General features: G+C 54.3%; 1 protein-coding gene across 1 annotated transcript; it reads left to right on the top strand.

Annotated features, from left to right (window-relative positions):
* The first annotated feature begins 846 nt into the window (after positions 1 to 846).
* On the top strand, positions 847 to 21,106 carry LOC100493194 (cytochrome P450 2B4-like). The gene is made up of 9 exons (XM_031894907.1): positions 847 to 1,026; positions 1,597 to 1,759; positions 2,716 to 2,862; positions 5,892 to 6,052; positions 10,853 to 11,026; positions 12,187 to 12,328; positions 18,149 to 18,336; positions 18,715 to 18,856; positions 20,772 to 21,106. The coding sequence occupies exons 1-9, from the start codon at positions 850 to 852 to the stop codon at positions 20,978 to 20,980; spliced, it is 1,503 nt and encodes a 500-aa protein (XP_031750767.1). The 5' UTR covers positions 847 to 849; the 3' UTR covers positions 20,981 to 21,106.
* The last annotated feature ends 3,731 nt before the right edge of the window (positions 21,107 to 24,837 follow it).

Genomic DNA, 24,837 nt, shown 5'->3' with positions numbered 1-24,837 from the left:
CAGCCCACACCCCGTACCCCCCGCTCTCAGGGTGATTGTTCCATTCAGTCCCAGTTATTCTTACCCTGTTCCACCTCTGTCTGCCAATTGGGCTCATGGGGCCCCGGGGCCACAGCCCACACCCCGTACCCCCCGCTCTCAGGGTGATTGTTACATTCAGTCCCAGTTATTCTTACCCTGTTCCACCTCTGTGCCAATTGGGCTCATGGGGCCCCGGGGCCACAGCCCGCACCCCGTATCACTAAATACACATCCTGACCTGCGACACTGTCGGTTCTGCCTTCGAGCAATGATGTAGCATTAAGGAATGTGCAGACAAATTGCACTTACTGCCCCCCCCCCCGGGGCAAGAATTACATGTAAAAAACATCAATAACTGTGGGGCTGCCCCCCTGGGGTAAATGGAGCTTTGCTTAGCCCCAAGGCCAGTTAGGGTTAGGGGGTATGGCTAATTAGCAATTCATTTAGATGACTGCCGCAGACTGTGCTGAGCTATACGCAGCCACGCTAACCAGTCACGTAGGATGTGAAGTCAATATGTGGCCAGTAGTGGCCTAAGCCGCCGGCCCAAACCCTACACCCCCCGGCTAGTCCCCTATGTATTTGGGCACCCTTGGCTAAACTGACTAAGGTTTGGTCGAGTTGCTATATAATTTATATACAGTATATATATATACTCAGATCAGTAATATCCTGATGTTCAGCCCCCGGCCTGCCCCCTTAACCCATTATCCACCCAGAACCAGAGGGGGGGGGGCTGAGCAAAGGTGGGACCCCCGGGTGGGGCTGATTCCTGGCTTACATCTGATTGGTGCAGCTGGACTTTCCCATATTGTCTCCTACAGAACCATGGAATCCCTCTCTGATGTCTCCTTGTTCCTCATCGTCCTGCTCACCCTCCTCTTCCTCATCTCCTTGTGGGAACAACAAAAGAGATCCCGCCTCCTGCCCCCTGGACCCACCCCAATTCCATTGCTGGGCACCCCCAGTTATATAACCATGGATAGCGCCTGCAAGTACCCCCAGGTATGTAGTAGTACATATACAGGAATGCTGCCCCCTGCAGGATAATTACAGCATTGTTACACAATGGGACGTTAGTGGGACAGTGTAGAAGCGCAAACTCACGTAGTATTGGGTTCTAGTGGGTCCGAGTCCTGGCAGAATAGGGAGGGAATAGGCAGTGGTGTGGCCCCTGGGCCCTACACATTGTGGAACCCCCCAGCTAATATTGCATTGTATAATGTTCCCCCAGGGATTGGTCCGATTGCCCAAAGAAAGTTTCCCAACTCCGGGGCACACTGGACGCTTCTCTAAATGGGGTTTTTCTTCTTCCTCTGGATCCCCTAGACGTTAGTCAGGATCCATTTGGCCCTAATCAGTTTGGGTCCCATCTGCTAAATATCCATGTGGGATCCAGTTGATCCAAGTGCTACTGTATGTGGCCAGTTTGTGTCTGAGTCATAATGCCCAAGGGGCAGCAGGGGCCACGGGGCTATAGGGTAGGGCAGTAGTACAGACCCACAAGGTGGAGGCAGACGGGGCAGTAAATACTCTGATATGTGAGTCCTGATACCCCGTGAGTTGTTTTTTCAGCTTCAGAAGAAATATGGCGACTTGTTCACCATCTGGCTGCTGGGCGACCCGGTTGTTGTGCTTTGTGGGTACGACGTGGTGAGAGACGCTCTGATCAACCACGCGGAGGAGTTCAGCGGGCGCCCCGTTCAGCCATTGGCCGATAAACACTCGCAAGGATACAGTGAGTGGCACCAGGTGTTTCTGGACCTGACCCATTCCCTCCTATGCGCCGAGGGCTCCCCTCCTTTCTGCCCAAGGTTGGCCATACACTGGAAGATCTGCTCATTTGGTGACGTTGCCAAGTGAGCGGATCTTCTCCCGATATCCCCACCTACGAGGCACAGGTGCCATCGGATCAGGGACCACATCAACCAGCCGACGAAGCCCCCGGTCCAATGGAAAAATCAAACCTGCCCAATCGAGATCTGGCCAATTTCAGGCGAGATGTTGGTCAAGGAGGTCCTTTGTTGGTCAGATAAGCTGCTGAATTGGTAGGACCGATATTGGCAGCTAAAATCAGCCCGTGTATGGGCACCTTAATCCCTTGGGCAATAAGAGGAATTTTTGGACATGGCCCTCAGAGACCAAGAAATGCCCCTAGGAAAGGTAGAAGATGGAGGCAATAGTGCAGATGGTGGCAATAGGGCTAAAGGGGGTAAATATAGGGCAAAATATAGGGTAAATAGAGGTGGGGGAGACCACATGAGACCTTGCTCCATCACTCTGCCCATCACAGCTCCCCCAAACTGCTGCCATTGCTCTCTATGATGTTGTTGTGTCCAGAGGACCAGCAAACCCTTCAGGGCTTTATTCATTTATATAGAGGGGCTGCCCAACATATGGCTCTAAATAGCAACAAGGGAAGGGTAACAGGTTGGGCAACACTCCCTGCCTAGAACTGCTACATGGCCCTGTCTGTCTGTTGGCCCAACACTGACTCCAAACCCCAATATACATATTCAGATGGGCAGTTGTTATGGGGCATCCCTATGGGAAATTCTACAGCCACCAACCCTTGTCCTTGGTGCCATTTTCCTTCAGATATTCTGGCGTTGGTTGTTCTCATTGGCTTGCCCTGGGCTAGTTACAAATACCTCCATTCAAGGACATTGACTCTGAAATACTCCCTTCTTTCAGATTTTGAAAGTTCCAACACCCATTGGCGTCACTTCCGGAGATTCACATTGACAACACTGAGGAACATTGGGTTGGGGAAGAAGCCCCTCGAGGAGAGATGTTTGATGGAGGCCAAGCAGCTGGTTGAGGCCGTGTCGGAAATGGAGGGTGAGTTCAGCCAATCGCAGCCATTCTGTCCTATTATCTTCATTTATTCTAGTAATTAAAACAAGTAATATGATAATAAAGTTTCTCTTAAGTTTCTTATAGTTTTCTGTCATTGACAGTCATTAAGAGTCATTGAGAGTCATTGAGAGTCATTGAGAGTCATTAAGAGTCATTGAGAGTCATTGAGAGTCATTGAGAGTCATTAAGAGTCATTGAGAGTCATTGAGAGTCATTGAGAGTCATTAAGAGTCATTGAGAGTCATTGAGAGTCATTGAGTGTCATTGAGTGTCATTGAGTCATTGAGTGTCATTGAGAGTCATTGAGAGTCATTGAGAGTCATTAAAGGAACAGTAACTCCAAAAAATGAAAGAGCTTTAAAGTAATAAAAATATAATGCACTGTTGCCCTGAACTGGTAAAACTGGTGTGTTTGCTACAGAAACCCTACTATAGTTTATATAAATACCCCGCTGTGTAGCCCCGGGGGCAGCCATTCCTGCACTGGTAAAACTGGTGTGTTTGCTACAGAAACCCTACTATAGTTTATATAAATACCCCGCTGTGTAGCCCCGGGGGCAGCCGTTCCTGCACCGGTACAGCTGGGGTGTTTGCTACAGAAACCCTACTATAGTTTATATAAATACCCCGCTGTGTAGCCCCGGGGGCAGCCATTCCTGCACTGGTACAGCTGGGGTGTTTGCTACAGAAAACCCTACTATAGTTTATATAAATACCCCGCTGTGTAGCCCCGGGGGCAGCCGTTCCTGCACTGGTACAGCTGGGGTGTTTGCTACAGAAACCCTACTATAGTTTATATAAATACCCCGCTGTGTAGCCCCGGGGGCAGCCATTCCTGCACTGGTACAGCTGGGGTGTTTGCTACAGAAACCCTACTATAGTTTATATAAATACCCCGCTGTGTAGCCCCGGGGGCAGCCGTTCCTGCACCGGTACAGCTGGGGTGTTTGCTACAGAAACCCTACTATAGTTTATATAAATACCCCGCTGTGTAGCCCCGGGGGCAGCCATTCCTGCACTGGTACAGCTGGGGTGTTTGCTACAGAAACCCTACTATAGTTTATATAAATACCGCTGTGTAGCCCCGGGGGCAGCCGTTCCTGCACTGGTACAGCTGGGGTGTTTGCTACAGAAACCCTACTATAGTTTATATAAATACCCGCTGTGTAGCCCCGGGGGGCAGCCGTTCCTGCACCGGTACAGCTGGGGTGTTTGCTACAGAAACCCTACTATAGTTTATATAAATACCCCGCTGTGTAGCCCCGGGGGCAGCCATCCTGCACTGGTACAGCTGGGGTGTTTGCTACAGAAACCCTACTATAGTTTATATAAATACCCCGCTGTGTAGCCCCGGGGGCAGCCATTCCTGCACTGGTACAGCTGGGGTGTTTGCTACAGAAACCCTACTATAGTTTTATATAAATACCCCGCTGTGTAGCCCCGGGGGCAGCCGTTCCTGCACTGGTACAGCTGGGGTGTTTGCTACAGAAACCCTACTATAGTTTATATAAATACCCCGCTGTGTAGCCCCGGGGGCAGCCATTCCTGCACCGGTACAGCTGGGTGTTTGCTACCAGAAACCCTACTATAGTTTATATAAATACCCCGCTGTGTAGCCCCGGGGCAGCCATTCCTGCACTGGTACAGCTGGGGTGTTTGCTACAGAAACCCTACTATAGTTTATATAAATACCCCGCTGTGTAGCCCCGGGGGCAGCCATTCCTGCACTGGTACAGCTGGGGTGTTTGCTACAGAAACCCTACTATAGTTTATATAAATACCCCGCTGTGTAGCCCCGGGGGCAGCCGTTCAAGCTGGAAAAAAGGAGAAAAGGCACAGGTTACATAGCAGATAACAGATAAGTTCTGTAGAATACAATAGTGTTTTATCTCTTATCTGCTATGTGCCTGGGCCTTTTCCCCTTTGAATGGCTGCCTCCATGGCTACATAGCAGCTTATTTATATAAATTATAGTAGACTTTCTGAAGTAAACACACAACTTGTACCAGTGCAGGCAGCAGCACATTATATTTTAGTTACTTTTATACACTTTCATTTTTAGGTGTTACTGTTCCTTTAAAAGTTATTGAGAGTCATTGAGAGTCATTAAGAGTCATTGAGAGTCATTGGGAGTCATTGAGAGTCATTGAGAGTCATTGAGAGTCATTAAGAGTCATTAAGAGTCATTGAGAGTCATTGAGAGTCATTGAGAGTCATTGAGAGTCATTAAGAGTCATTGAGAGTCATTGAGAGTCATTGAGAGTCATTAAGAGTCATTAAGAGTCATTGAGAGTCATTGAGAGTCATTAAGAGTCATTGAGAGTCATTGAGAGTCATTGAGAGTCATTAAGAGTCATTGAGAGTCATTGAGAGTCATTGAGTGTCATTGAGAGTCATTGAGAGTCATTTAGAGTCGTTGAGAGTCATTAAGAGTCATTGAGAGTCATTGAGAGTCATTGAGAGTCATTAAGAGTCATTGAGAGTCATTGAGAGTCATTGAGAGTCATTAAGAGTCATTGAGAGTCATTGAGAGTCATTGAGTGTCATTAAGAGTCATTGAGAGTCATTGAGAGTCATTGAGTGTCATTAAGAGTCATTGAGAGTCATTGAGAGTCATTGAGAGTCATTGAGAGTCATTGAGAGTCATTAAGAGTCATTGAGAGTCATTGAGAGTCATTGAGTGTCATTAAGAGTCATTGAGAGTCATTTAGAGTCGTTGAGAGTCATTGAGAGTCGTTGAGTAGGACTAAGCCAAAAGCAGCCACTTATGGTTCCCCGAGGGCAACAGTTCATCCAGTTGCCCGTTGATGGCCGGTAGCCATGGGGACAGAGGGGCACATCTCTATGTCAGGTCTAAGTAGATTGCTAGGCAATTGGTCAGGCTTCTGATTGGTTGCTATGGGTTACTGCCTGGGCAAACTTAGTGCCTTTTATTACATAACCCCATTGTTTTATTTACCCCTAAATGACGTTTATGACCAAGCTGGGAATGAAACCTTTATGTTCCCCAGGGAGGCCGTTCAACCCAATCCACCTCCTGGGCTGCGCCGTGTTCAACTTCATCAGTTCCATTCTGTTCGGGCAGCAGTGGGGCTACAGCGACAAGAACCTCCAGGAATGTATCAGGCACACGCGGGAACACGTGGACAATGTGCTAAACAAACCCTCCCAGGTACCCACGGGGCTTTCGGTACCGCCAAGTATTGTCCCCAACAAGCCCCTCCCCCTGTTTCCTGGTCACAAACTGAATTTGTGGGGGAGCGACTACACTTAGTACAAACCCTCTGTATTCTGGGGGTGGTAGATATGAATGTGCCAACATGGGGGGGTATTGTACCCGCTGAGCAGCCTGGCACACAGGGCATCAATATTGCCCAAGACATTTCATCATCGCAGTTTTTCAGAGGGGAACATAATAATTATGTGTTACTGTAAAAACATACGTCCCTGTGATGATGAAGGTTCTGGGAAAGGGAGGGAATGGTAAAGGGCAAGTAAGACCAGAGCAGAAAAGCATTGGGCACCAAAGCTCATGAAAAGACTTTGTTGGGGAGTCAGGAACCCCATAACCCCCTCTGCCCCACACACAGGTCTGTGCCATGTACCCCCCATACCCACTGACTGTTCCCCCTCTGCCCACACACAGGTCTGTGCCATGTACCCCCATACCCACTGACTGTTCCCCCTCTGCCCCACACACAGGTCTGTGCCATGTACCCCCCATACCCACTGACTGTTCCCCCTCTGCCCCACACACAGGTCTGTGCCATGTACCCCCATACCCACTGACTGTTCCCCCTCTGCCCCACACACAGGTCTGTGCCATGTACCCCCCATACCCACTGACTGTTCCCCCTCTGCCCCACACACAGGTCTGTGCCATGTACCCCCCATACCCACTGACTGTTCCCCCTCTGCCCACACACAGGTCTGTGCCATGTTCCCCCATACCCACTGACTGTTCCCCCTCTGCCCCACACACAGGTCTGTGCCATGTTCCCCCATACCCACTGACTGTTCCCCCTCTGCCCCACACACAGGTCTGTGCCATGTACCCCCCATACCCACTGACTGTTCCCCCTCTGCCCCACACACAGGTCTGTGCCATGTACCCCCCATACCCACTGACTGTTCCCCCTCTGCCACACACAGGTCTGTGCCATGTACCCCCATACCCACTGACTGTTCCCCCTCTGCCCCACACACAGGTCTGTGCCATGTACCCCCCATACCCACTGACTGTTCCCCCTCTGCCCCACACACAGGTCTGTGCCATGTTCCCCCATACCCACTGACTGTTCCCCCTCTGCCCCACACACAGGTCTGTGCCATGTACCCCCATACCCACTGACTGTTCCCCCTCTGCCCCACACACAGGTCTGTGCCATGTTCCCCCATACCCACTGACTGTTCCCCCTCTGCCCCACACACAGGTCTGTGCCATGTACCCCATACCCACTGACTGTTCCCCCTCTGCCCCACACACAGGTCTGTGCCATGTACCCCATACCCACTGACTGTTCCCCCTCTGCCCCACACACAGGTCTGTGCCATGTACCCCCCATACCCACTGACTGTTCCCCCTCTGCCCACACACAGGTCTGTGCCATGTACCCCCATACCCACTGACTGTTCCCCCTCTGCCCCACACACAGGTCTGTGCCATGTACCCCCCATACCCACTGACTGTTCCCCCTCTGCCCCACACACAGGTCTGTGCCATGTACCCCCATACCCACTGACTGTTCCCCCTCTGCCCCACACACAGGTCTGTGCCATGTACCCCCCATACCCACTGACTGTTCCCCCTCTGCCCCACACACAGGTCTGTGCCATGTACCCCCCATACCCACTGACTGTTCCCCCTCTGCCCCACACACAGGTCTGTGCCATGTTCCCCCATACCCACTGACTGTTCCCCCTCTGCCCCACACACAGGTCTGTGCCATGTTCCCCCATACCCACTGACTGTTCCCCCTCTGCCCCACACACAGGTCTGTGCCATGTACCCCCCATACCCACTGACTGTTCCCCCTCTGCCCCACACACAGGTCTGTGCCATGTACCCCCCATACCCACTGACTGTTCCCCCTCTGCCCACACACAGGTCTGTGCCATGTACCCCCATACCCACTGACTGTTCCCCCTCTGCCCCACACACAGGTCTGTGCCATGTACCCCCCATACCCACTGACTGTTCCCCCTCTGCCCCACACACAGGTCTGTGCCATGTTCCCCCATACCCACTGACTGTTCCCCCTCTGCCCCACACACAGGTCTGTGCCATGTACCCCCCATACCCACTGACTGTTCCCCCTCTGCCCCACACACAGGTCTGTGCCATGTTCCCCCATACCCACTGACTGTTCCCCCTCTGCCCCACACACAGGTCTGTGCCATGTACCCCCATACCCACTGACTGTTCCCCCTCTGCCCCACACACAGGTCTGTGCCATGTACCCCCATACCCACTGACTGTTCCCCCTCTGCCCCACACACAGGTCTGTGCCATGTACCCCCATACCCACTGACTGTTCCCCCTCTGCCCCACACACAGGTCTGTGCCATGTACCCCATACCCACTGACTGTTCCCCCTCTGCCCCACACACAGGTCTGTGCCATGTTCCCCCATACCCACTGACTGTTCCCCCTCTGCCCCACACACAGGTCTGTGCCATGTACCCCCATACCCACTGACTGTTTCCCCTCTGCCCCACACACAGGTCTGTGCCATGTACCCCCATACCCACTGACTGTTCCCCCTCTGCCCCACACACAGGTCTGTGCCATGTACCCCCATACCCACTGACTGTTCCCCCTCTGCCCCACACACAGGTCTGTGCCATGTACCCCCATACCCACAGACTGTTCCCCCTCTGCCCCACACACAGGTCTGTGCCATGTACCCCCCATACCCACTGACTGTTCCCCTCTGCCCCACACACAGGTCTGTGCCATGTACCCCCCATACCCACTGACTGTTCCCCCTCTGCCCCACACACAGGTCTGTGCCATGTACCCCCATACCCACTGACTGTTCCCCCTCTGCCCACACACAGGTCTGTGCCATGTACCCCCATACCCACTGACTGTTCCCCCTCTGCCCCACACACAGGTCTGTGCCATGTACCCCCATACCCACTGACTGTTCCCCCTCTGCCCCACACACAGGTCTGTGCCATGTACCCCCATACCCACTGACTGTTCCCCCTCTGCCCCACACACAGGTCTGTGCCATGTACCCCCATACCCACAGACTGTTCCCCCTCTGCCCCACACACAGGTCTGTGCCATGTACCCCCCATACCCACTGACTGTTCCCCCTCTGCCCCACACACAGGTCTGTGCCATGTACCCCCCATACCCACTGACTGTTCCCCCTCTGCCCCACACACAGGTCTGTGCCATGTACCCCCATACCCACTGACTGTTCCCCCTCTGCCCCACACACAGGTCTGTGCCATGTACCCAAATACCCACTGACTGTTCCCCCTCTGCCCCACACACAGGTCTGTGCCATGTACCCCCATACCCACTGACTGTTCCCCCTCTGCCCCACACACAGGTCTGTGCCATGTACCCCCATACCCACTGACTGTTCCCCCTCTGCCCCACACACAGGTCTGTGCCATGTACCCCCATACCCACTGACTGTTCCCCCTCTGCCCCACACACAGGTCTGTGCCATGTACCCCCATACCCACTGACTGTTCCCCCTCTGCTCCACACACAGGTCTGTGCCATGTACCCCCCATACCCACTGACTGTTCCCCCTCTGCCCCACACACAGGTCTGTGCCATGTACCCCCATACCCACTGACTGTTCCCCCTCTGCCCCACACACAGGTCTGTGCCATGTACCCCATACCCACTGACTGTTCCCCCTCTGCCCCACACACAGGTCTGTGCCATGTACCCCATACCCACTGACTGTTCCCCCTCTGCCCCACACACAGGTCTGTGCCATGTACCCCCCATACCCACTGACTGTTCCCCCTCTGCCCCACACACAGGTCTGTGCCATGTACCCCCATACCCACTGACTGTTCCCCCTCTGCCCCACACACAGGTCTGTGCCATGTACCCCCATACCCACTGACTGTTCCCCCTCTGCCCCACACACAGGTCTGTGCCATGTACCCCCCATACCCACTGACTGTTCCCCCTCTGCCCCACACACAGGTCTGTGCCATGTACCCCCCATACCCACTGACTGTTCCCCCTCTGCCCCACACACAGGTCTGTGCCATGTACCCCCCATACCCACTGACTGTTCCCCTCTGCCCCACACACAGTCTGTGCCATGTACCCCCCATACCCACTGACTGTTCCCCCTCTGCCCCACACACAGGTCTGTGCCATGTACCCCCATACCCACTGACTGTTCCCCCTCTGCCCCACACACAGGTCTGTGCCATGTACCCCCATACCCACTGACTGTTCCCCCTCTGCCCCACACACAGGTCTGTGCCATGTACCCCCATACCCACTGACTGTTCCCCCTCTGCCCCACACACAGGTCTGTGCCATGTACCCCCCATACCCACTGACTGTTCCCCCTCTGCCCCACACACAGGTCTGTGCCATGTACCCCCATACCCACTGACTGTTCCCCTCTGCCCCACACACAGGTCTGTGCCATGTACCCCCCATACCCACTGACTGTTCCCCCTCTGCCCCACACACAGGTCTGTGCCATGTACCCCCATACCCACTGACTGTTCCCCCTCTGCCCCACACACAGGTCTGTGCCATGTACCCCCCATACCCACTGACTGTTCCCCCTCTGCCCCACACACAGGTCTGTGCCATGTACCCCCCATACCCACTGACTGTTCCCCCTCTGCCCCACACACAGGTCTGTGCCATGTACCCCCCATACCCACTGACTGTTCCCCCTCTGCCCCACACACAGGTCTGTGCCATGTACCCCCATACCCACTGACTGTTCCCCCTCTGCCCCACACACAGGTCTGTGCCATGTTCCCGCTGTTCCTGAAGGTTCCGTTCCTGTGGAAGGTTCTCTGTAGGGGAACCCTGCGCTTACACTCGTTTGTCACGGAGCAGATTGAGTTCCACAAGGAGACTCTCGATGCCAACGCGCCAAGGGATTTTGTCGACTTCTTCCTCCTGAAGATAAAAGAGGTGAGTGGGCTTGTGTGGTAATCCCAGTATTCCCAGTATGACTGCATTGCAGTGAGTGCCCCATGTTACGGAATATAAAGGGTTAAACTAGCCCTTAGAGCCGTGTGTGCCAGTCTGCCTGCTGGGCAATAGCGCCCTCTCTCTCTGAGGGGAGGGGTGTGAGAGACAATGGGGAATATATAGAGAGGGGAGGGTTGGGTGTGTCTGTGGGCGAGGAACCAACTGGCACAACTGGTTTAACCCATTACTGGATCTGTAAACCACCCTAATGAAAGGGAAAGAGATTCCATTAGTGCAGGGGAGCCCAGAAACCTACAGGTCACCCCCCCCAGTAATGCCCTTTGGGCTCCCCCACTGGGTCTGTGCAACGTGGGGAATAATAACATGAAGGAGGGCAGTACTGTGGGGCACTCTGGGTAAGTCCTGCCAGTAGGTGGCGCCAGCCTGTCCGTGGGGCACTCTGGGTAAGTCCTGCCAGTAGGTGGCGCCAGCCTGTCCGTGGGGCACTCTGGGTAAGTCCTGCCAGTAGGTGGCGCCAGCCTGTCCGTGGGGCACTCTGGGTAAGTCCTGCCAGTAGGTGGCGCCAGCCTGTCCGTGGGGCACTCTGGGTAAGTCCTGCCAGTCGGTGGCGCCAGCCTGTCCTTGGGGCACTCTGGGTAAGTCCTGCCAGTAGGTGGCGCCAGCCTGTCCGTGGGGCACTCTGGGCAAGTCCTGCCAGTAGGTGGCGCCAGCCTGTCCGTGGGGCACTCTGGGTAAGTCCTGCCAGTAGGTGGCGCCAGCCTGTCCGTGGGGCATTCTGGGTAAGTCCTGCCAGTAGGTGGCGCCAGCCTGTCTGTGGGGCACTCTGGGTAAGTCCTGCCAGTAGGTGGCGCCAGCCTGTCCGTGGGGCATTCTGGGTAAGTCCTGCCAGTAGGTGGCGCCAGCCTGTCTGTGGGGCACTCTGGGTAAGTCCTGCCAGTAGGTGGCACCAGCCTGTCTGTGGGGCACTCTGGGTAAGTCCTGCCAGTAGGTGGCGCCAGCCTGTCCGTGGGGCACTCTGGGTAAGTCCTGCCAGTAGGTGGCGCCAGCCTGTCCGTCGGGCACTCTGGGTAAGTCCTTCCAGTAGGTGGCGCTCCAGCCTGTCCAATAAATAAATGGAACCCCATGTTCCTGTTTGGCAGGAGGAGGGCCTCCCAGACTCCATTTACTGTGACACGAGTCTCCTGATGAACCTCACCGGCCTGATGGTGGCAGCGACTGACAGCACCTCCTGCACATTAAAGTACTGCGTCGCCATGTTGGCTCAGTATCCGGATATTCAGGGTAAGGGAGGCTCCTCCCCTTTACTTCCACCTGAGGAACAGGGCGGGTGTTACTGGGAGCCCAGGGCCCAGTTATAGTCGGGGAACAGGGCCCCATGAATGAGGCATTAGATAGGGGCAGGTGTAGCCCCCGTACCAGTACCACTCTAGGGCTGTAAGGCAGTTAAGGTTGGGCCCCCGTACCAGTACCGCTCTAGGGGTGTAAGGCAGTTAGGGTTGGGCCCCCGTACCAGTACCACTCTAGGGGTGTAAGGCAGTTAGGGTTGGGCCCCCGTACCAGTACAACTCTAGGGGTGTAAGGCAGTTAGGGTTGGGCCCCCGTACCAGTACCACTCTAGGGGTGTAAGGCAGTTAGGGTTGGGCCCCCGTACCAGTACCACTCTAGGGGTGTAAGGCAGTTAGGGTTGGGTCCCTGTACCAGTACCACTCTAGGGGTGTAAGGCAGTTAGGGTTGGGCCCCCGTACCAGTACCACTCTAGGGGTGTAAGGCAGTTAGGGTTGGGCCCCCGTACCAGTACCACTCTAGGGGTGTAAGGCAGTTAGGGTTGGGCCCCCGTACCAGTACCGCTCTAGGGGTGTAAGGCAGTTAGGGTTGGGCCCCCGTACCAGTACCACTCTAGGGGTGTAAGGCAGTTAGGGTTGGCCCCCGTACCAGTACCACTCTAGGGGTGTAAGGCAGTTAGGGTTGGGCCCCCGTACCAGTACCCCTCTAGGGGTGTAAGGCAGTTAGTGTTGGGCCCCCGTACCAGTACCACTCTAGGGGTGTAAGGCAGTTAGGGTTGGGCCCCTGTACCAATACCACTCTAGGGGTGTAAGGCAGTTAGGGTTGGGCCCCCGTACTAGTACCACTCTAGGGGTGTAAGGCAGTTAGGGTTGGGCCCCGTACCAGTACCACTCTAGGGGTGTAAGGCAGTTAGGGTTGGGCCCCCGTACCAGTACCACTCTAGGGGTGTAAGGCAGTTAGGGTTGGGCCCCCGTACCAGTACCACTCTAGGGGTGTAAGGCAGTTAGGGTTGGGCCCCGTACCAGTACCGCTCTAGGGGTGTAAGGCAGTTAGGGTTGGGCCCCCGTACCAGTACCACTCTAGGGGTGTAAGGCAGTTAGGGTTGGGCCCCCGTACCAGTACCGCTCTAGGGGTGTAAGGCAGTTAGGGTTGGCCCCCGTACCAGTACCACTCTAGGGCTGTAAGGCAGTTAGGGTTGGGCCCCGTACCAGTACCACTCTAGGGGTGTAAGGCAGTTAGGGTTGGGTCCCTGTACCAGTACCGCTCTAGGGTGTAAGGCAGTTAGGGTTGGGCCCCCGTACCAGTACCACTCTAGGGGTGTAAGGCAGTTAGGGTTGGGTCCCTGTACCAGTACCGCTCTAGGGGTGTAAGGCAGTTAGGGTTGGGCCCCCGTACCAGTACCACTCTAGGGGTGTAAGGCAGTTAGGGTTGGGTCCCTGTACCAGTACCGCTCTAGGGGTGTAAGGCAGTTAGGGTTGGGCCCCCGTACCAGTACCACTCTAGGGGTGTAAGGCAGTTAGGGTTGGCCCCCGTACCAGTACCACTCTAGGGGTGTAAGGCAGTTAGGGTTGGGCCCTGTACCAGTACCTCTCTAGGGGTGTAAGGCAGTTAGGGTTGGGCCCCCGTACCAGTACCACTCTAGGGGTGTAAGGCAGTTAGGGTTGGGCCCCCGTACCAGTACCACTCTAGGGTGTAAGGCAGTTAGGGTTGGGCCCCCGTACCAGTACCACTCTAGGGGTGTAAGGCAGTTAGGGTTGGGCCCCCGTACCAGTACCACTCTAGGGGTGTAAGGCAGTTAGGGTTGGGTCCCTGTACCAGTACCGCTCTAGGGGTGTAAGGCAGTTAGGGTTGGGCCCAAGTACCAGTACCACTCTAGGGGTGTAAGGCAGTTAGGGTTGGGTCCCTGTACCAGTACCACTCTAGGGGTGTAAGGCAGTTAGGGTTGGGCCCCGTACCAGTACAACTCTAGGGGTGTAAGGCAGTTAGGGTTGGGCCCCCGTACCAGTACAACTCTAGGGGTGTAAGGCAGTTAGGGCTGGGCCCCCGTACCAGTACCGCTCTAGGGGTGTAAGGCAGTTAGGGTTGGGCCCCGTACCAGTACCACTCTAGGGGTGTAAGGCAGTTAGGGTTGGGCCCCCGTACCAGTACCACTCTAGGGGTGTAAGGCAGTTAGGGTTGGCCCCCGTACCAATACCACTCTAGGGGTGTAAGGCAGTTAGGGTTGGGCCCCCGTACCAGTACAACTCTAGGGGTGTAAGGCAGTTAGGGTTGGGCCCCCGTACCAGTACAACTCTAGGGGTGTAAGGCAGTTAGGGTTGGGCCCCCGTACCAGTACCACTCTAGGGGTGTAAGGCAGTTAGGGTTGGGCCCCTGTACCAGTACCACTCTAGGGGTGTAAGGCAGTTAGGGTTGGGCCCCCGTACCAGTACCGCTCTAGGGGTGTAAGGCAGTTAGGGTTGGGCCCCCGTACCAGTACCGCTCTAGGGTGTAAGGCAGTTAGGGTTGGGCCCCCGTACCAGTACCGCTCTAGGGGTGTAAGGCAGTTAGGGTTGGGCCCCGTACCAGTATCACTCTAGGGGTGTAAGGCAGTTAGGGTTGGGCCCCTGTACCAGTACCGCTCTAGGGTGTAAGGCAGTTAGGGTTGGGCCCCGTACCAGTACCACTCTAGGGGTGTAAGGCAGTTAGGGTTGGGCCCCTGTACCAGTACCGCTCTAGGGGTGTAAGGCAGTTAGGGTTGGGCCCCCGTACCAGTACCACTCTAGGGGTGTAAGGCAGTTAGGGCTGGGCCCCCGTACCAGTACCACTCTAGGGGTGTAAGGCAGTTAGGGCTGGGCCCCGTACCAGTACCACTCTAGGGGTGTAAGGCAGTTAGGGCTGGGCCCCCGTACCAGTACCGCTCTAGGGGTGTAAGGCAGTTAGGGTTGGGCCCCCGTACCAGTACCACTCTAGGGGTGTAAGGCAGTTAGGGTTGGGCCCCCGTACCAGTACCGCTCTAGGGGTGTAAGGCAGTTAGGGTTGGGCCCCCGTACCAGTACCACTCTAGGGCTGTAAGGCAGTTAGGGTTGGGCCCCGTACCAGTACCACTCTAGGGCTGTAAGGCAGTTAGGTTGGGCCCCGTACCAGTACCGCTCTAGGGGTGTAAGGCAGTTAGGGTTGGGTCCCCGTACCAGTACCACTCTAGGGGTGTAAGGCAGTTAGGGTTGGGCCCCCGTACCAGTACCACTCTAGGGCTGTAAGGCAGTTAGGGTTGGGCCCCGTACCAGTACCACTCTAGGGGTGTAAGGCAGTTAGGGTTGGGCCCCCGTACCAGTACCGCTCTAGGGGTGTAAGGCAGTTAGGGTTGAGCCCCCGTACCAGTACCACTCTAGGGGTGTAAGGCAGTTAGGGTTGGGCCCCCGTACCAGTACCGCTCTAGGGCTGTAAGGCAGTTAGGGTTGGGCCCCCGTACCAGTACCGCTCTAGGGGTGTAAGGCAGTTAGGGCTGGCCCCGTACCAGTACCACTCTAGGGGTGTAAGGCAGTTAGGGTTGGGCCCCTGTACCAGTACCACTCTAGGGGTGTAAGGCAGTTAGGGTTGGGCCCCTGTACCAGTACCACTCTAGGGGTGTAAGGCAGTTAGGGTTGGGTCCCCGTACCAGTACCACTCTAGGGTGTAAGGCAGTTAGGGTTGGGCCCCCGTACCAGTACCACTCTAGGGGTGTAAGGCAGTTAGGGTTGGGCCCCCGTACCAGTACCACTCTAGGGGTGTAAGGCAGTTAGGGTTGGGCCCCCGTACCAGTACCACTCTAGGGGTGTAAGGCAGTTAGGGTTGGGCCCCCGTACCAGTACCACTCTAGGGGTGTAAGGCAGTTAGGGTTGGGCCCCCGTACCAGTACCACTCTAGGGATGTAAGGCAGTTAGGGTTGGGCCCCCGTACCAGTACCACTCTAGGGATGTAAGGCAGTTAGGGTTGGGCCCCCGTACCAGTACCACTCTAGGGGTGTAAGGCAGTTAGGGTTGGGCCCCAGTACCAGTACCGCTCTAGGGGTGTAAGGCAGTTAGGGTTGAGCCCCCGTACCAGTACCGCTCTAGGGGTGTAAGGCAGTTAGGGTTGGGCCCCCGTACCAGTACCACTCTAGGGGTGTAAGGCAGTTAGGGTTGGGCCCCGTACCAGTACCGCTCTAGGGGTGTAAGGCAGTTAGGGTTGAGCCCCCGTACCAGTACCGCTCTAGGGGTGTAAGGCAGTTAGGGCTGGGCCCCCGTACCAGTACCGCTCTAGGGGTGTAAGGCAGTTAGGGCTGGGCCCCCGTACCAGTACCGCTCTAGGGGTGTAAGGCAGTTAGGGTTGGGCCCCCGTACCAGTACCGCTCTAGGGGTGTAAGGCAGTTAGGGCTGGGCCCCGTACCAGTACCGCTCTAGGGGTGTAAGGCAGTTAGGGCTGGGCCCCCGTACCAGTACCACTCTAGGGGTGTAAGGCAGTTAGGGTTGGGCCCCCGTACCAGTACCGCTCTAGGGGTGTAAGGCAGTTAGGGCTGGGCCCCCGTACCAGTACCACTCTAGGGCTGTAAGGCAGTTAGGGTTGGGCCCCCGTACCAGTACCGCTCTAGGGGTGTAAGGCAGTTAGGGTTGGGCCCCCGTACCAGTACCCCTCTAGGGGTGTAAGGCAGTTAGTGTTGGGCCCCTGTACCAGTACCACTCTAGGGGTGTAAGGCAGTTAGGGTTGGGCCCCCGTACCAGTACCACTCTAGGGGTGTAAGGCAGTTAGGGTTGGGCCCCCGTACCAGTACCACTCTAGGGGTGTAAGGCAGTTAGGTTGGGTCCCTGTACCAGTACCACTCTAGGGGTGTAAGGCAGTTAGGGCTGGGCCCCCGTACCAGTACCACTCTAGGGGTGTAAGGCAGTTAGGGTTGGGCCCCCGTACCAGTACCACTCTAGGGGTGTAAGGCAGTTAGGGTTGGGTCCCTGTACCAGTACCACTCTAGGGTGTAAGGCAGTTAGGGTTGGGCCCCCGTACCAGTACCGCGCTAGGGGTGTAAGGCAGTTAGGGCTGGGCCCCCGTACCAGTACCACTCTAGGGGTGTAAGGCAGTTAGGGCTGGGCCCCCGTACCAGTACCACTCTAGGGGTGTAAGGCAGTTAGGGTTGGGCCCCGTACCAGTACCACTCTAGGGCTGTAAGGCAGTTAGGTTGGGCCCCTGTACCAGTACCACTCTAGGGGTGTAAGGCAGTTAGGGTTGGCCCCCGTACCAGTACCACTCTAGGGGTGTAAGGCAGTTAGGGTTGGGCCCCTGTACCAGTACCACTCTAGGGGTGTAAGGCAGTTAGGGTTGGGCCCCTGTACCAGTACCACTCTAGGGGTGTAAGGCAGTTAGGGTTGGGCCCCCGTACCAGTACCACTCTAGGGGTGTAAGGCAGTTAGGGTTGGGCCCCCGTACCAGTACCACTCTAGGGGTGTAAGGCAGTTAGGGTTGGGCCCCTGTACCAGTACCACTCTAGGGGTGTAAGGCAGTTAGGGTTGGGCCCCCGTACCAGTACCACTCTAGGGGTGTAAGGCAGTTAGGGTTGGGCCCCATACCAGTACCACTCTAGGGGTGTAAGGCAGTTAGGCCCCCGTCGGGGTCACTCTCTCTGGGGGTCACTCTCTCTGGGGGTCACTCCCTGTGAGGGTCACTCTCTCTGGGGGTCACTCTCTCTGGGGGTCACTCCCTGTGAGGGTCACTCTCTCTGGGGGTCACTCTCTGTGGGGGTCACTCCCTGTGGGGGTCACTCTCTGTGGGGATCACACTAGGGGGCGCAAATCCCTACTAACCTCCCTGCGTTTGTGCCTGACTCTTCCCCAGTGAAGGTGCAGCGAGAGTTGGATCATGTGACTGGGTGCCAGCGCCCCCCGGGGCTCAGCGACCGGCCCAACTTGCCCTACACCAACGCTGTGATTCATGAACTGCAGCGCCACCTGGATATTGCGCCAATCGCTTTCTATCACGCACTCACCAGAGACACTCGGTTCCGGGGGTACACCCTCCCCAAGGTGGGGCGCGCTTTATTTGCTTCTTGATATAATCCCATCAGTAATAAGGGGGGACTCCCAGCCCCGCCCACACAGAAGACGCTTGATTAACCAATGAATGACCAGTCTATAAAATGGACCCCATAATGGGCCAAGGAACTTTGTTACCTTGGAGTATGGAACAGTATTAGCCCTACAGATGCCCCTGGCCAACACTTGGCCAAGTTCTACTGCAGAGGGACCAAGGGGCCCGTATTTCCCACAAGCCTCCCCCTTCCCTCCTTTATCCTCATCAGCTCCAGAATCCCCCCATTCAGAATATAACCCCCCCATCCTACCCTGCCCGGAAATCTTCTCCCAGGTCCCCCCATGTGACCCGGCTGTGTTGGTCTCTGCCAGGGCACCCGGATCATCCCGTACCTCTCCTCGGTGCTGTTCGACCCGACCCAGTGGGAGACCCCCGATGAGTTCAACCCGGGGCATTTTCTGGATGAGAAGGGGCAGTTCCGGACAAAGCCGGCTTTCATGGCATTTTCTGCAGGTGAGTATTGTAATGGCAACTAATCCTCCCTAAACTCTCATCCAACCACGACTTTCTCCAATCACAACTCTCATCCAATCACAACTATCATCCAATCTCGACTCTCATCCAATCACAACTATCATCCAATCTCGACTCTCATCCAATCACAACTCTCATCCAATCACAACTATCATCCAATCTCGACTCTCATCCAATCACAACTCTCATCCAATCACAACTATCATCCAATCTCGACTCTCATCCAATCACAACTCTCATCCAATCACAACTATCATCCAATCTCGACTCTCATCCAATCACAACTATCATCCAATCTCGACTCTCATCCAATCACAACTATCATCCAATCTCAACTCTCATCCAATCTCAACTCTCATCCAATCACAACTCTCATCCAATCACAACTATCATCCAATCTCGACTCTCATCCAATCACAACTATCATCCAATCTCGACTCTCATCCAATCACAACTCTCATCCAATCTCAACTCTCATCCAACCACGACTTTCATCCAATCTCAACTCTCATCCAATCTCAACTCTCATCCAACCACGACTTTCATCCAATCTCGACTCTCATCCAATCACAAATCTCATCCAATCACAACTATCATCCAATCTCAACTCTCATCCAACCACGACTTTCATCCAATCACAACTATCATCCAATCTCAACTCTCATCCAATCACAACTCTCATCCAATCACAACTATCATCCAATCTCGACTCTCATCCAATCTCAACTCTCATCCAATCACAACTATCATCCAATCTCAACTCTCATCCAATCACAACTCTCATCCAATCACAACTCTCATCCAATCACAACTATCATCCAATCTCGATTCTCATCCAATCTCAACTCTCATCCAATCACAACTATCATCCAATCTCAACTCTCATCCAATCACAACTATCATCCAATCTCAACTCTCATCCAATCACAACTCTCATCCAATCACAACTATCATCCAATCTCGATTCTCATCCAATCTCAACTCTCATCCAATCACAACTCTCATCCAACCACGACTTTCATCCAATCTCAACTCTCATCCAATCTCGACTCTCATCCAATCACAACTCTCACCCAATCTCGACTCTCACCCAATCTCGACTCTCACCCAATCACGACTCTCACCCAATCACGACTCTCACCCAATCACGACTCTCAGCCAATCACGACTCTCACCCAATCACGACTCTCACCCAATCACGACTCTCACCCAATCACGACTCTCAGCCAATCACGACTCTCACCCAATCACGACTCTCACGCAATCACGACTCTCACCCAATCACGACTCTCACCCAATCACGACTCTCACCCAATCACGACTCTCACCCAATCACGACTCTCACCCAATCACGACTCTCAGCCAATCACGACTCTCACCCAATCACGACTCTCACGCAATCACGACTCTCACCCAATCACGACTCTCACCCAATCACGACTCTCACCCAATCACGACTCTCACCCAATCACGACTCTCACCCAATCACGACTCTCAGCCAATCACGACTCTCACCCAATCACGACTCTCACGCAATCACGACTCTCACCCAATCACGACTCTCACCCAATCACGACTCTCACCCAATCACGACTCTCACCCAATCACGACTCTCACCCAATCACGACTCTCAGCCAATCACGACTCTCACCCAATCACGACTCTCAGCCAATCACGACTCTCACCCAATCACGACTCTCACGCAATCACGACTCTCACGCAATCACGACTCTCACCCAATCACGACTCTCACCCAATCACGACTCTCACCCAATCACGACTCTCACCCAATCACGACTCTCAGCCAATCACGACTCTCACCCAATCACGACTCTCACCCAATCACGACTCTCACCCAATCACGACTCTCACCCAATCACGGCTCTGCTTGCAGGGAGGCGGGAGTGCCTGGGGGTGAGTCTGGCTCGGATGGAGATATTTATCCTTCTCTCGTCGCTGCTCCAGAAATTCACCTTCTCTCGTGTCTCAGGGAAGAAACTGGAGCTGAAATGCCCCAAAAAAGTCAAAATGGATTTTATTATATCGTCTGAGATCCGCGCTGTGCCCCGCCCCTCTGTGACTGACCGGCCAGTAAATCAGTAGCCAGCCCTCCCCCTCAGTAGCCAGCCCTCCCCCTCAGTAGCCAGCCCTCCCCCTCAGTAGCCAGCCCTCCCCCTCAGTAGCCAGCCCTCCCCCTCAGTAGCCAGCCCTCCCCCTCAGTAGCCATCCCTCCCCCTCAGTAGCCAGCCCTCCCCCTCAGTAGCCATCCCTCACCCTCAGTAGCCATCCCTCCCCCTCAGTAGCCATCCTCCCCCTCAGTAGCCAGCCCTCCCCTCAGTAGTCAGCCCTCACCCTCAGTAGCCAGCCCTCCCCCTCAGTAGCCAGCCCTCCCCCTCAGTAGTCAGCCCTCACCCTCAGTAGCCAGCCCTCACCCTCAGTAGCCAGCCCTCCCCCTCAGTAGCCAGCCCTCCCCCTCAGTAGTCAGCCCTCCCCCTCAGTAGCCAGCCCTCACCCTCAGTAGTCAGCCCTCACCCTCAGTAGCCAGCCCTCACCCTCAGTAGCCAGCCCTCCCCCTCAGTAGCCAGCCCTCCCCCTCAGTAGCCAGCCCTCACCCTTAGTAGCCAGCCCTCACCCTCCATAGCCATAAACTGGAAAATAAATCGGGGCAGCTATGTTACTAGCCGTATGGTGATGTCCTACATAGGAGACCTGAGAAGCTCTGATACCCACAATGCACTTGGGCCACAGGAACACTCAAGGGACTCGCTGTAGGTCTGATTGTGGCTGAAACAGATCCTTCACTGACTGGCAGATATTAGTTGATTAGAAATGAAGGGTTTGCCCAGAATCCATATCAACCAATCAGATGCCTGATTTTATTCGTTTATCTCCAATAGACTGGTAAAAGCTGACTGCTGATTGGTCACTGAGGGAAATTCATTTAGGCCCATGTTCCATTTAATAAAATGACTAAACACTAAGGAACGAGATTGTCTCTAATTAATTCTTAGAAAAAGCAACAAACAGACTTTAACCCTTAATTATTATTCACTGTTATTGGTGCAAAACGTCCCATGGTTCCCCATAATAACACTACAACTCCCATGATGCTCTGTCAGCCATTGGAATAAATATATGGGGAGGGCCATTGGCTGTGCTTCCATTGTATCCACCAGTGTTCACTCAGGTCTCAAAGAATAAAAGGTAACTGCTGATTGGTTGCTATTTATCACCGCGCTGTTACCAAATGCCCCCCCCCCCCGACCCCTTGTTTTTGTGTAAATCAAGTTGAACTGGAGGCAGAACGTGGCCCATTAGCATTTGCCCCACTAGGAGACCCCTCGGGGTAAGTGATGTTGGACTTACCCCAGTAGTTTCCCACTTAAGGAAGGTGAAAGCTGGTGGGGCAGATAATCATACCTGGGGGGGTGGGAGAGGGGAATTTATGTACCCCCATGTCGCTCTCATTGTATTTCCTACCGGGGTCCCGGCATTGGCACAAACGGGGGGTTTGGAAGCACAAGAACCCAAATTACCCAAATGGGTTTCCCTCAAACCCCCCCAATCCAAACCAATTCCACAATCTCCCGGAACCCCCACTGCCCCCCCCCCCCCCCCGCACAGGGAAACCCCTTTATTAAAATCAACAACCTCTTTTGTACTTGAAATCTCTTTGTGATCAAAATCAGTATATAACCCATCCCCCACAGGAAGTACCCACCCCCACCCAATCAGGCCACTCCCCCCTCAGCAAGGCCCAGTAAGGAGGCAAAATGTACAGAACTTCAGTTTTATTCGCTGTTATATTAGTTTGGCCAGTAGGTGGCGGCACAGGTTTACTTTGCCTTTAACTTCAGCACAGTTAGTAAGATGGCTGACACCTAATGCCCCCACTGACACAGCGCCACCCACAGGTGCTGCTGACAGAACTGTTTCCCGCAGTGCCACTTGGGGGGCAATCACAGACAGACCCCTCACATCCATGTCACCCCCCCAGGGAGCTCACTCCCCACCTGCCCACTTGACAGCCGAGGCTCCTAAGCCCCTTGTTGGGGTCTCTCTGGCGCACACAGGGACCCTCACTTGGACTCTCTGTCTCTCCTGCCTGCTTGGGTCTGGCACCCTGCTTTTATACATGCTGAACTCTATCTCCCCCAGGTGGACAGAGGTTGCCTTACTCTCTTCCTGACTGTATCTCCCTCTAGAGGCCGGAGTATCTATTACACATACACAAAACTTGTGAATTGCTGCCACCTAGTGGCCTAACCCAGGCAATAACATCCAAACGCATGAAAGAATAGTATCCTGTTCACAAAACTGCCATTCTTACATTCTTACTCTTATATCAAAGAAAATATAAGAAAGAAATAATATCGCCCCACGATAGCTGCATCCCAGTAACGAAAGACGTCAGTATCATCCCCCCCCCCCAATACAGGGCAGGAAAATCCCACAGAGAAATTCCGCTAACTGTGATTCTAAAGGAGTCATTTGTCTCGTAAACTGTCCCTGCAGGGAATGTTCCGTGGGCCCAATGGGTCGGACAGAGCTGGTATTCACAGCATTGGTGTCCTCATGGATATCTGGAAACCTGGCTGGTAGCTTCTCTGGGACAAGAAGGGTGGTCCCTCCTGCTGGGCTACAGCGTGTGGTCCCCTATCCCTCGCCTCAGCTTTCCTGCATGGCTCCCAGCACCCCCAGATTGTAGGATGCACTCCCCAGCCAATCAGAGCTCTTCCTAACAAGGGTTAATATGCTCAGAATCCAGGCCAGGCAATAGGTCAGGACAGGCAGAAACGAGGGCCAATAGTCAGTAACAGGAATCAATACCCAATGGAGGACCAAACAGGGTGTGTTGGTCTATGAATTTCCCACCACTAGGGGGCAGACCGGTGTCCTGACTTTATTCCCTGGTACCTAGCGTGCCACCAGCATGAGTACCTTGATGTTACCGTGACAGTGTGGCGCCCACCATGTACCATAACTGTGCCTTAAAGGCAACATGGATTTCATCATTAAATCCTTTTGATTTGCTAATCGTTATGTCACCTCCCTAAAGACTCATAGTCACCGGGCGCCATATTTATATCTGGTTATTCGGTGATATGAGCACGAGTGTGGGGTACGTATTATATTGACCCACCTACTTTATATATATGGATAGTGAGGCCCCAACATCTCCTAGGAACTAGACATCGGTTGTACTGGAACTATACGCTGGTTCTACTGGAACTAGAGGCCGTTGGTACTGGAACTAGACATCGGTTGTACTGGAACTATACGCTGGTTCTACTGGAACTAGAGGCCGTTGGTACTGGAACTAGACATCGGTTGTACTGGAACTATACGCTGGTTCTACTGGAACTAGAGGCCGTTGGTACTGGAACTAGACATCGTTGTACTGGAACTATACGCTGGTTCTACTGGAACTAGAGGCCGTTGGTACTGGAACTAGACATCGGTTGTACTGGAACTATACGCTGGTTCTACTGGAACTAGAGGCCGTTGGTACTGGAACTAGACATCGGTTGTACTGGAACTATACGCTGGTTCTACTGGAACTAGAGGCCGTTGGTACTGGAACTAGACATCGGTTGTACTGGAACTAGACATCGGTTGTACTGGAACTAGACATCGGTTGTACTGGAACTATACGTCGGTTGTACTGGAACTAGACATCGGTTGTACTGGAACTAGACATCGGTTGTACTGGAACTATACGTCGGTTGTATTGGAACAAGACACCGGTTGAACTGGAACTATATGCTGGTTCTACTGGAACCCCCACACCCGTCCCTTTAATGGTGGTCTTATGCCTTTAAAAAGAATGGGTGTTGGTTAATGGGCAGTCTTCTCCTCTACAAGCCGCAAGCGGGGGAGGATTTGGTCTGGGGAACCAGGCAATCTCTCTCTATATAAGCAAAAGGCATGGGAGTGACTAAGCCCTCTGATTCAAACCA

Source organism: Xenopus tropicalis, unplaced genomic scaffold (genome assembly GCF_000004195.4).
Source record: "Xenopus tropicalis strain Nigerian unplaced genomic scaffold, UCB_Xtro_10.0 Sca27, whole genome shotgun sequence".
Lineage (NCBI taxonomy): Eukaryota > Metazoa > Chordata > Amphibia > Anura > Pipidae > Xenopus > Xenopus tropicalis.
The sequence above is the reverse complement of the archived record's forward strand: the minus strand, read 5'-3'. Positions and strand labels throughout refer to the sequence as shown.

Excerpts from the sequence above, each read along its gene's own strand:
- LOC100493194 (XM_031894907.1), top strand. The coding sequence starts at position 850 with ATGGAATCCCTCTCTGATGTCTCCTTGTTCCTCATCGTCCTGCTCACC. Across the intron at positions 2,863-5,891 it reads GGCCGTGTCGGAAATGGAGG|GGAGGCCGTTCAACCCAATC; the intron begins GTGAGTTCAGCC and ends TATGTTCCCCAG. Across the intron at positions 18,857-20,771 it reads TTTCATGGCATTTTCTGCAG|GGAGGCGGGAGTGCCTGGGG; the intron begins GTGAGTATTGTA and ends CTCTGCTTGCAG.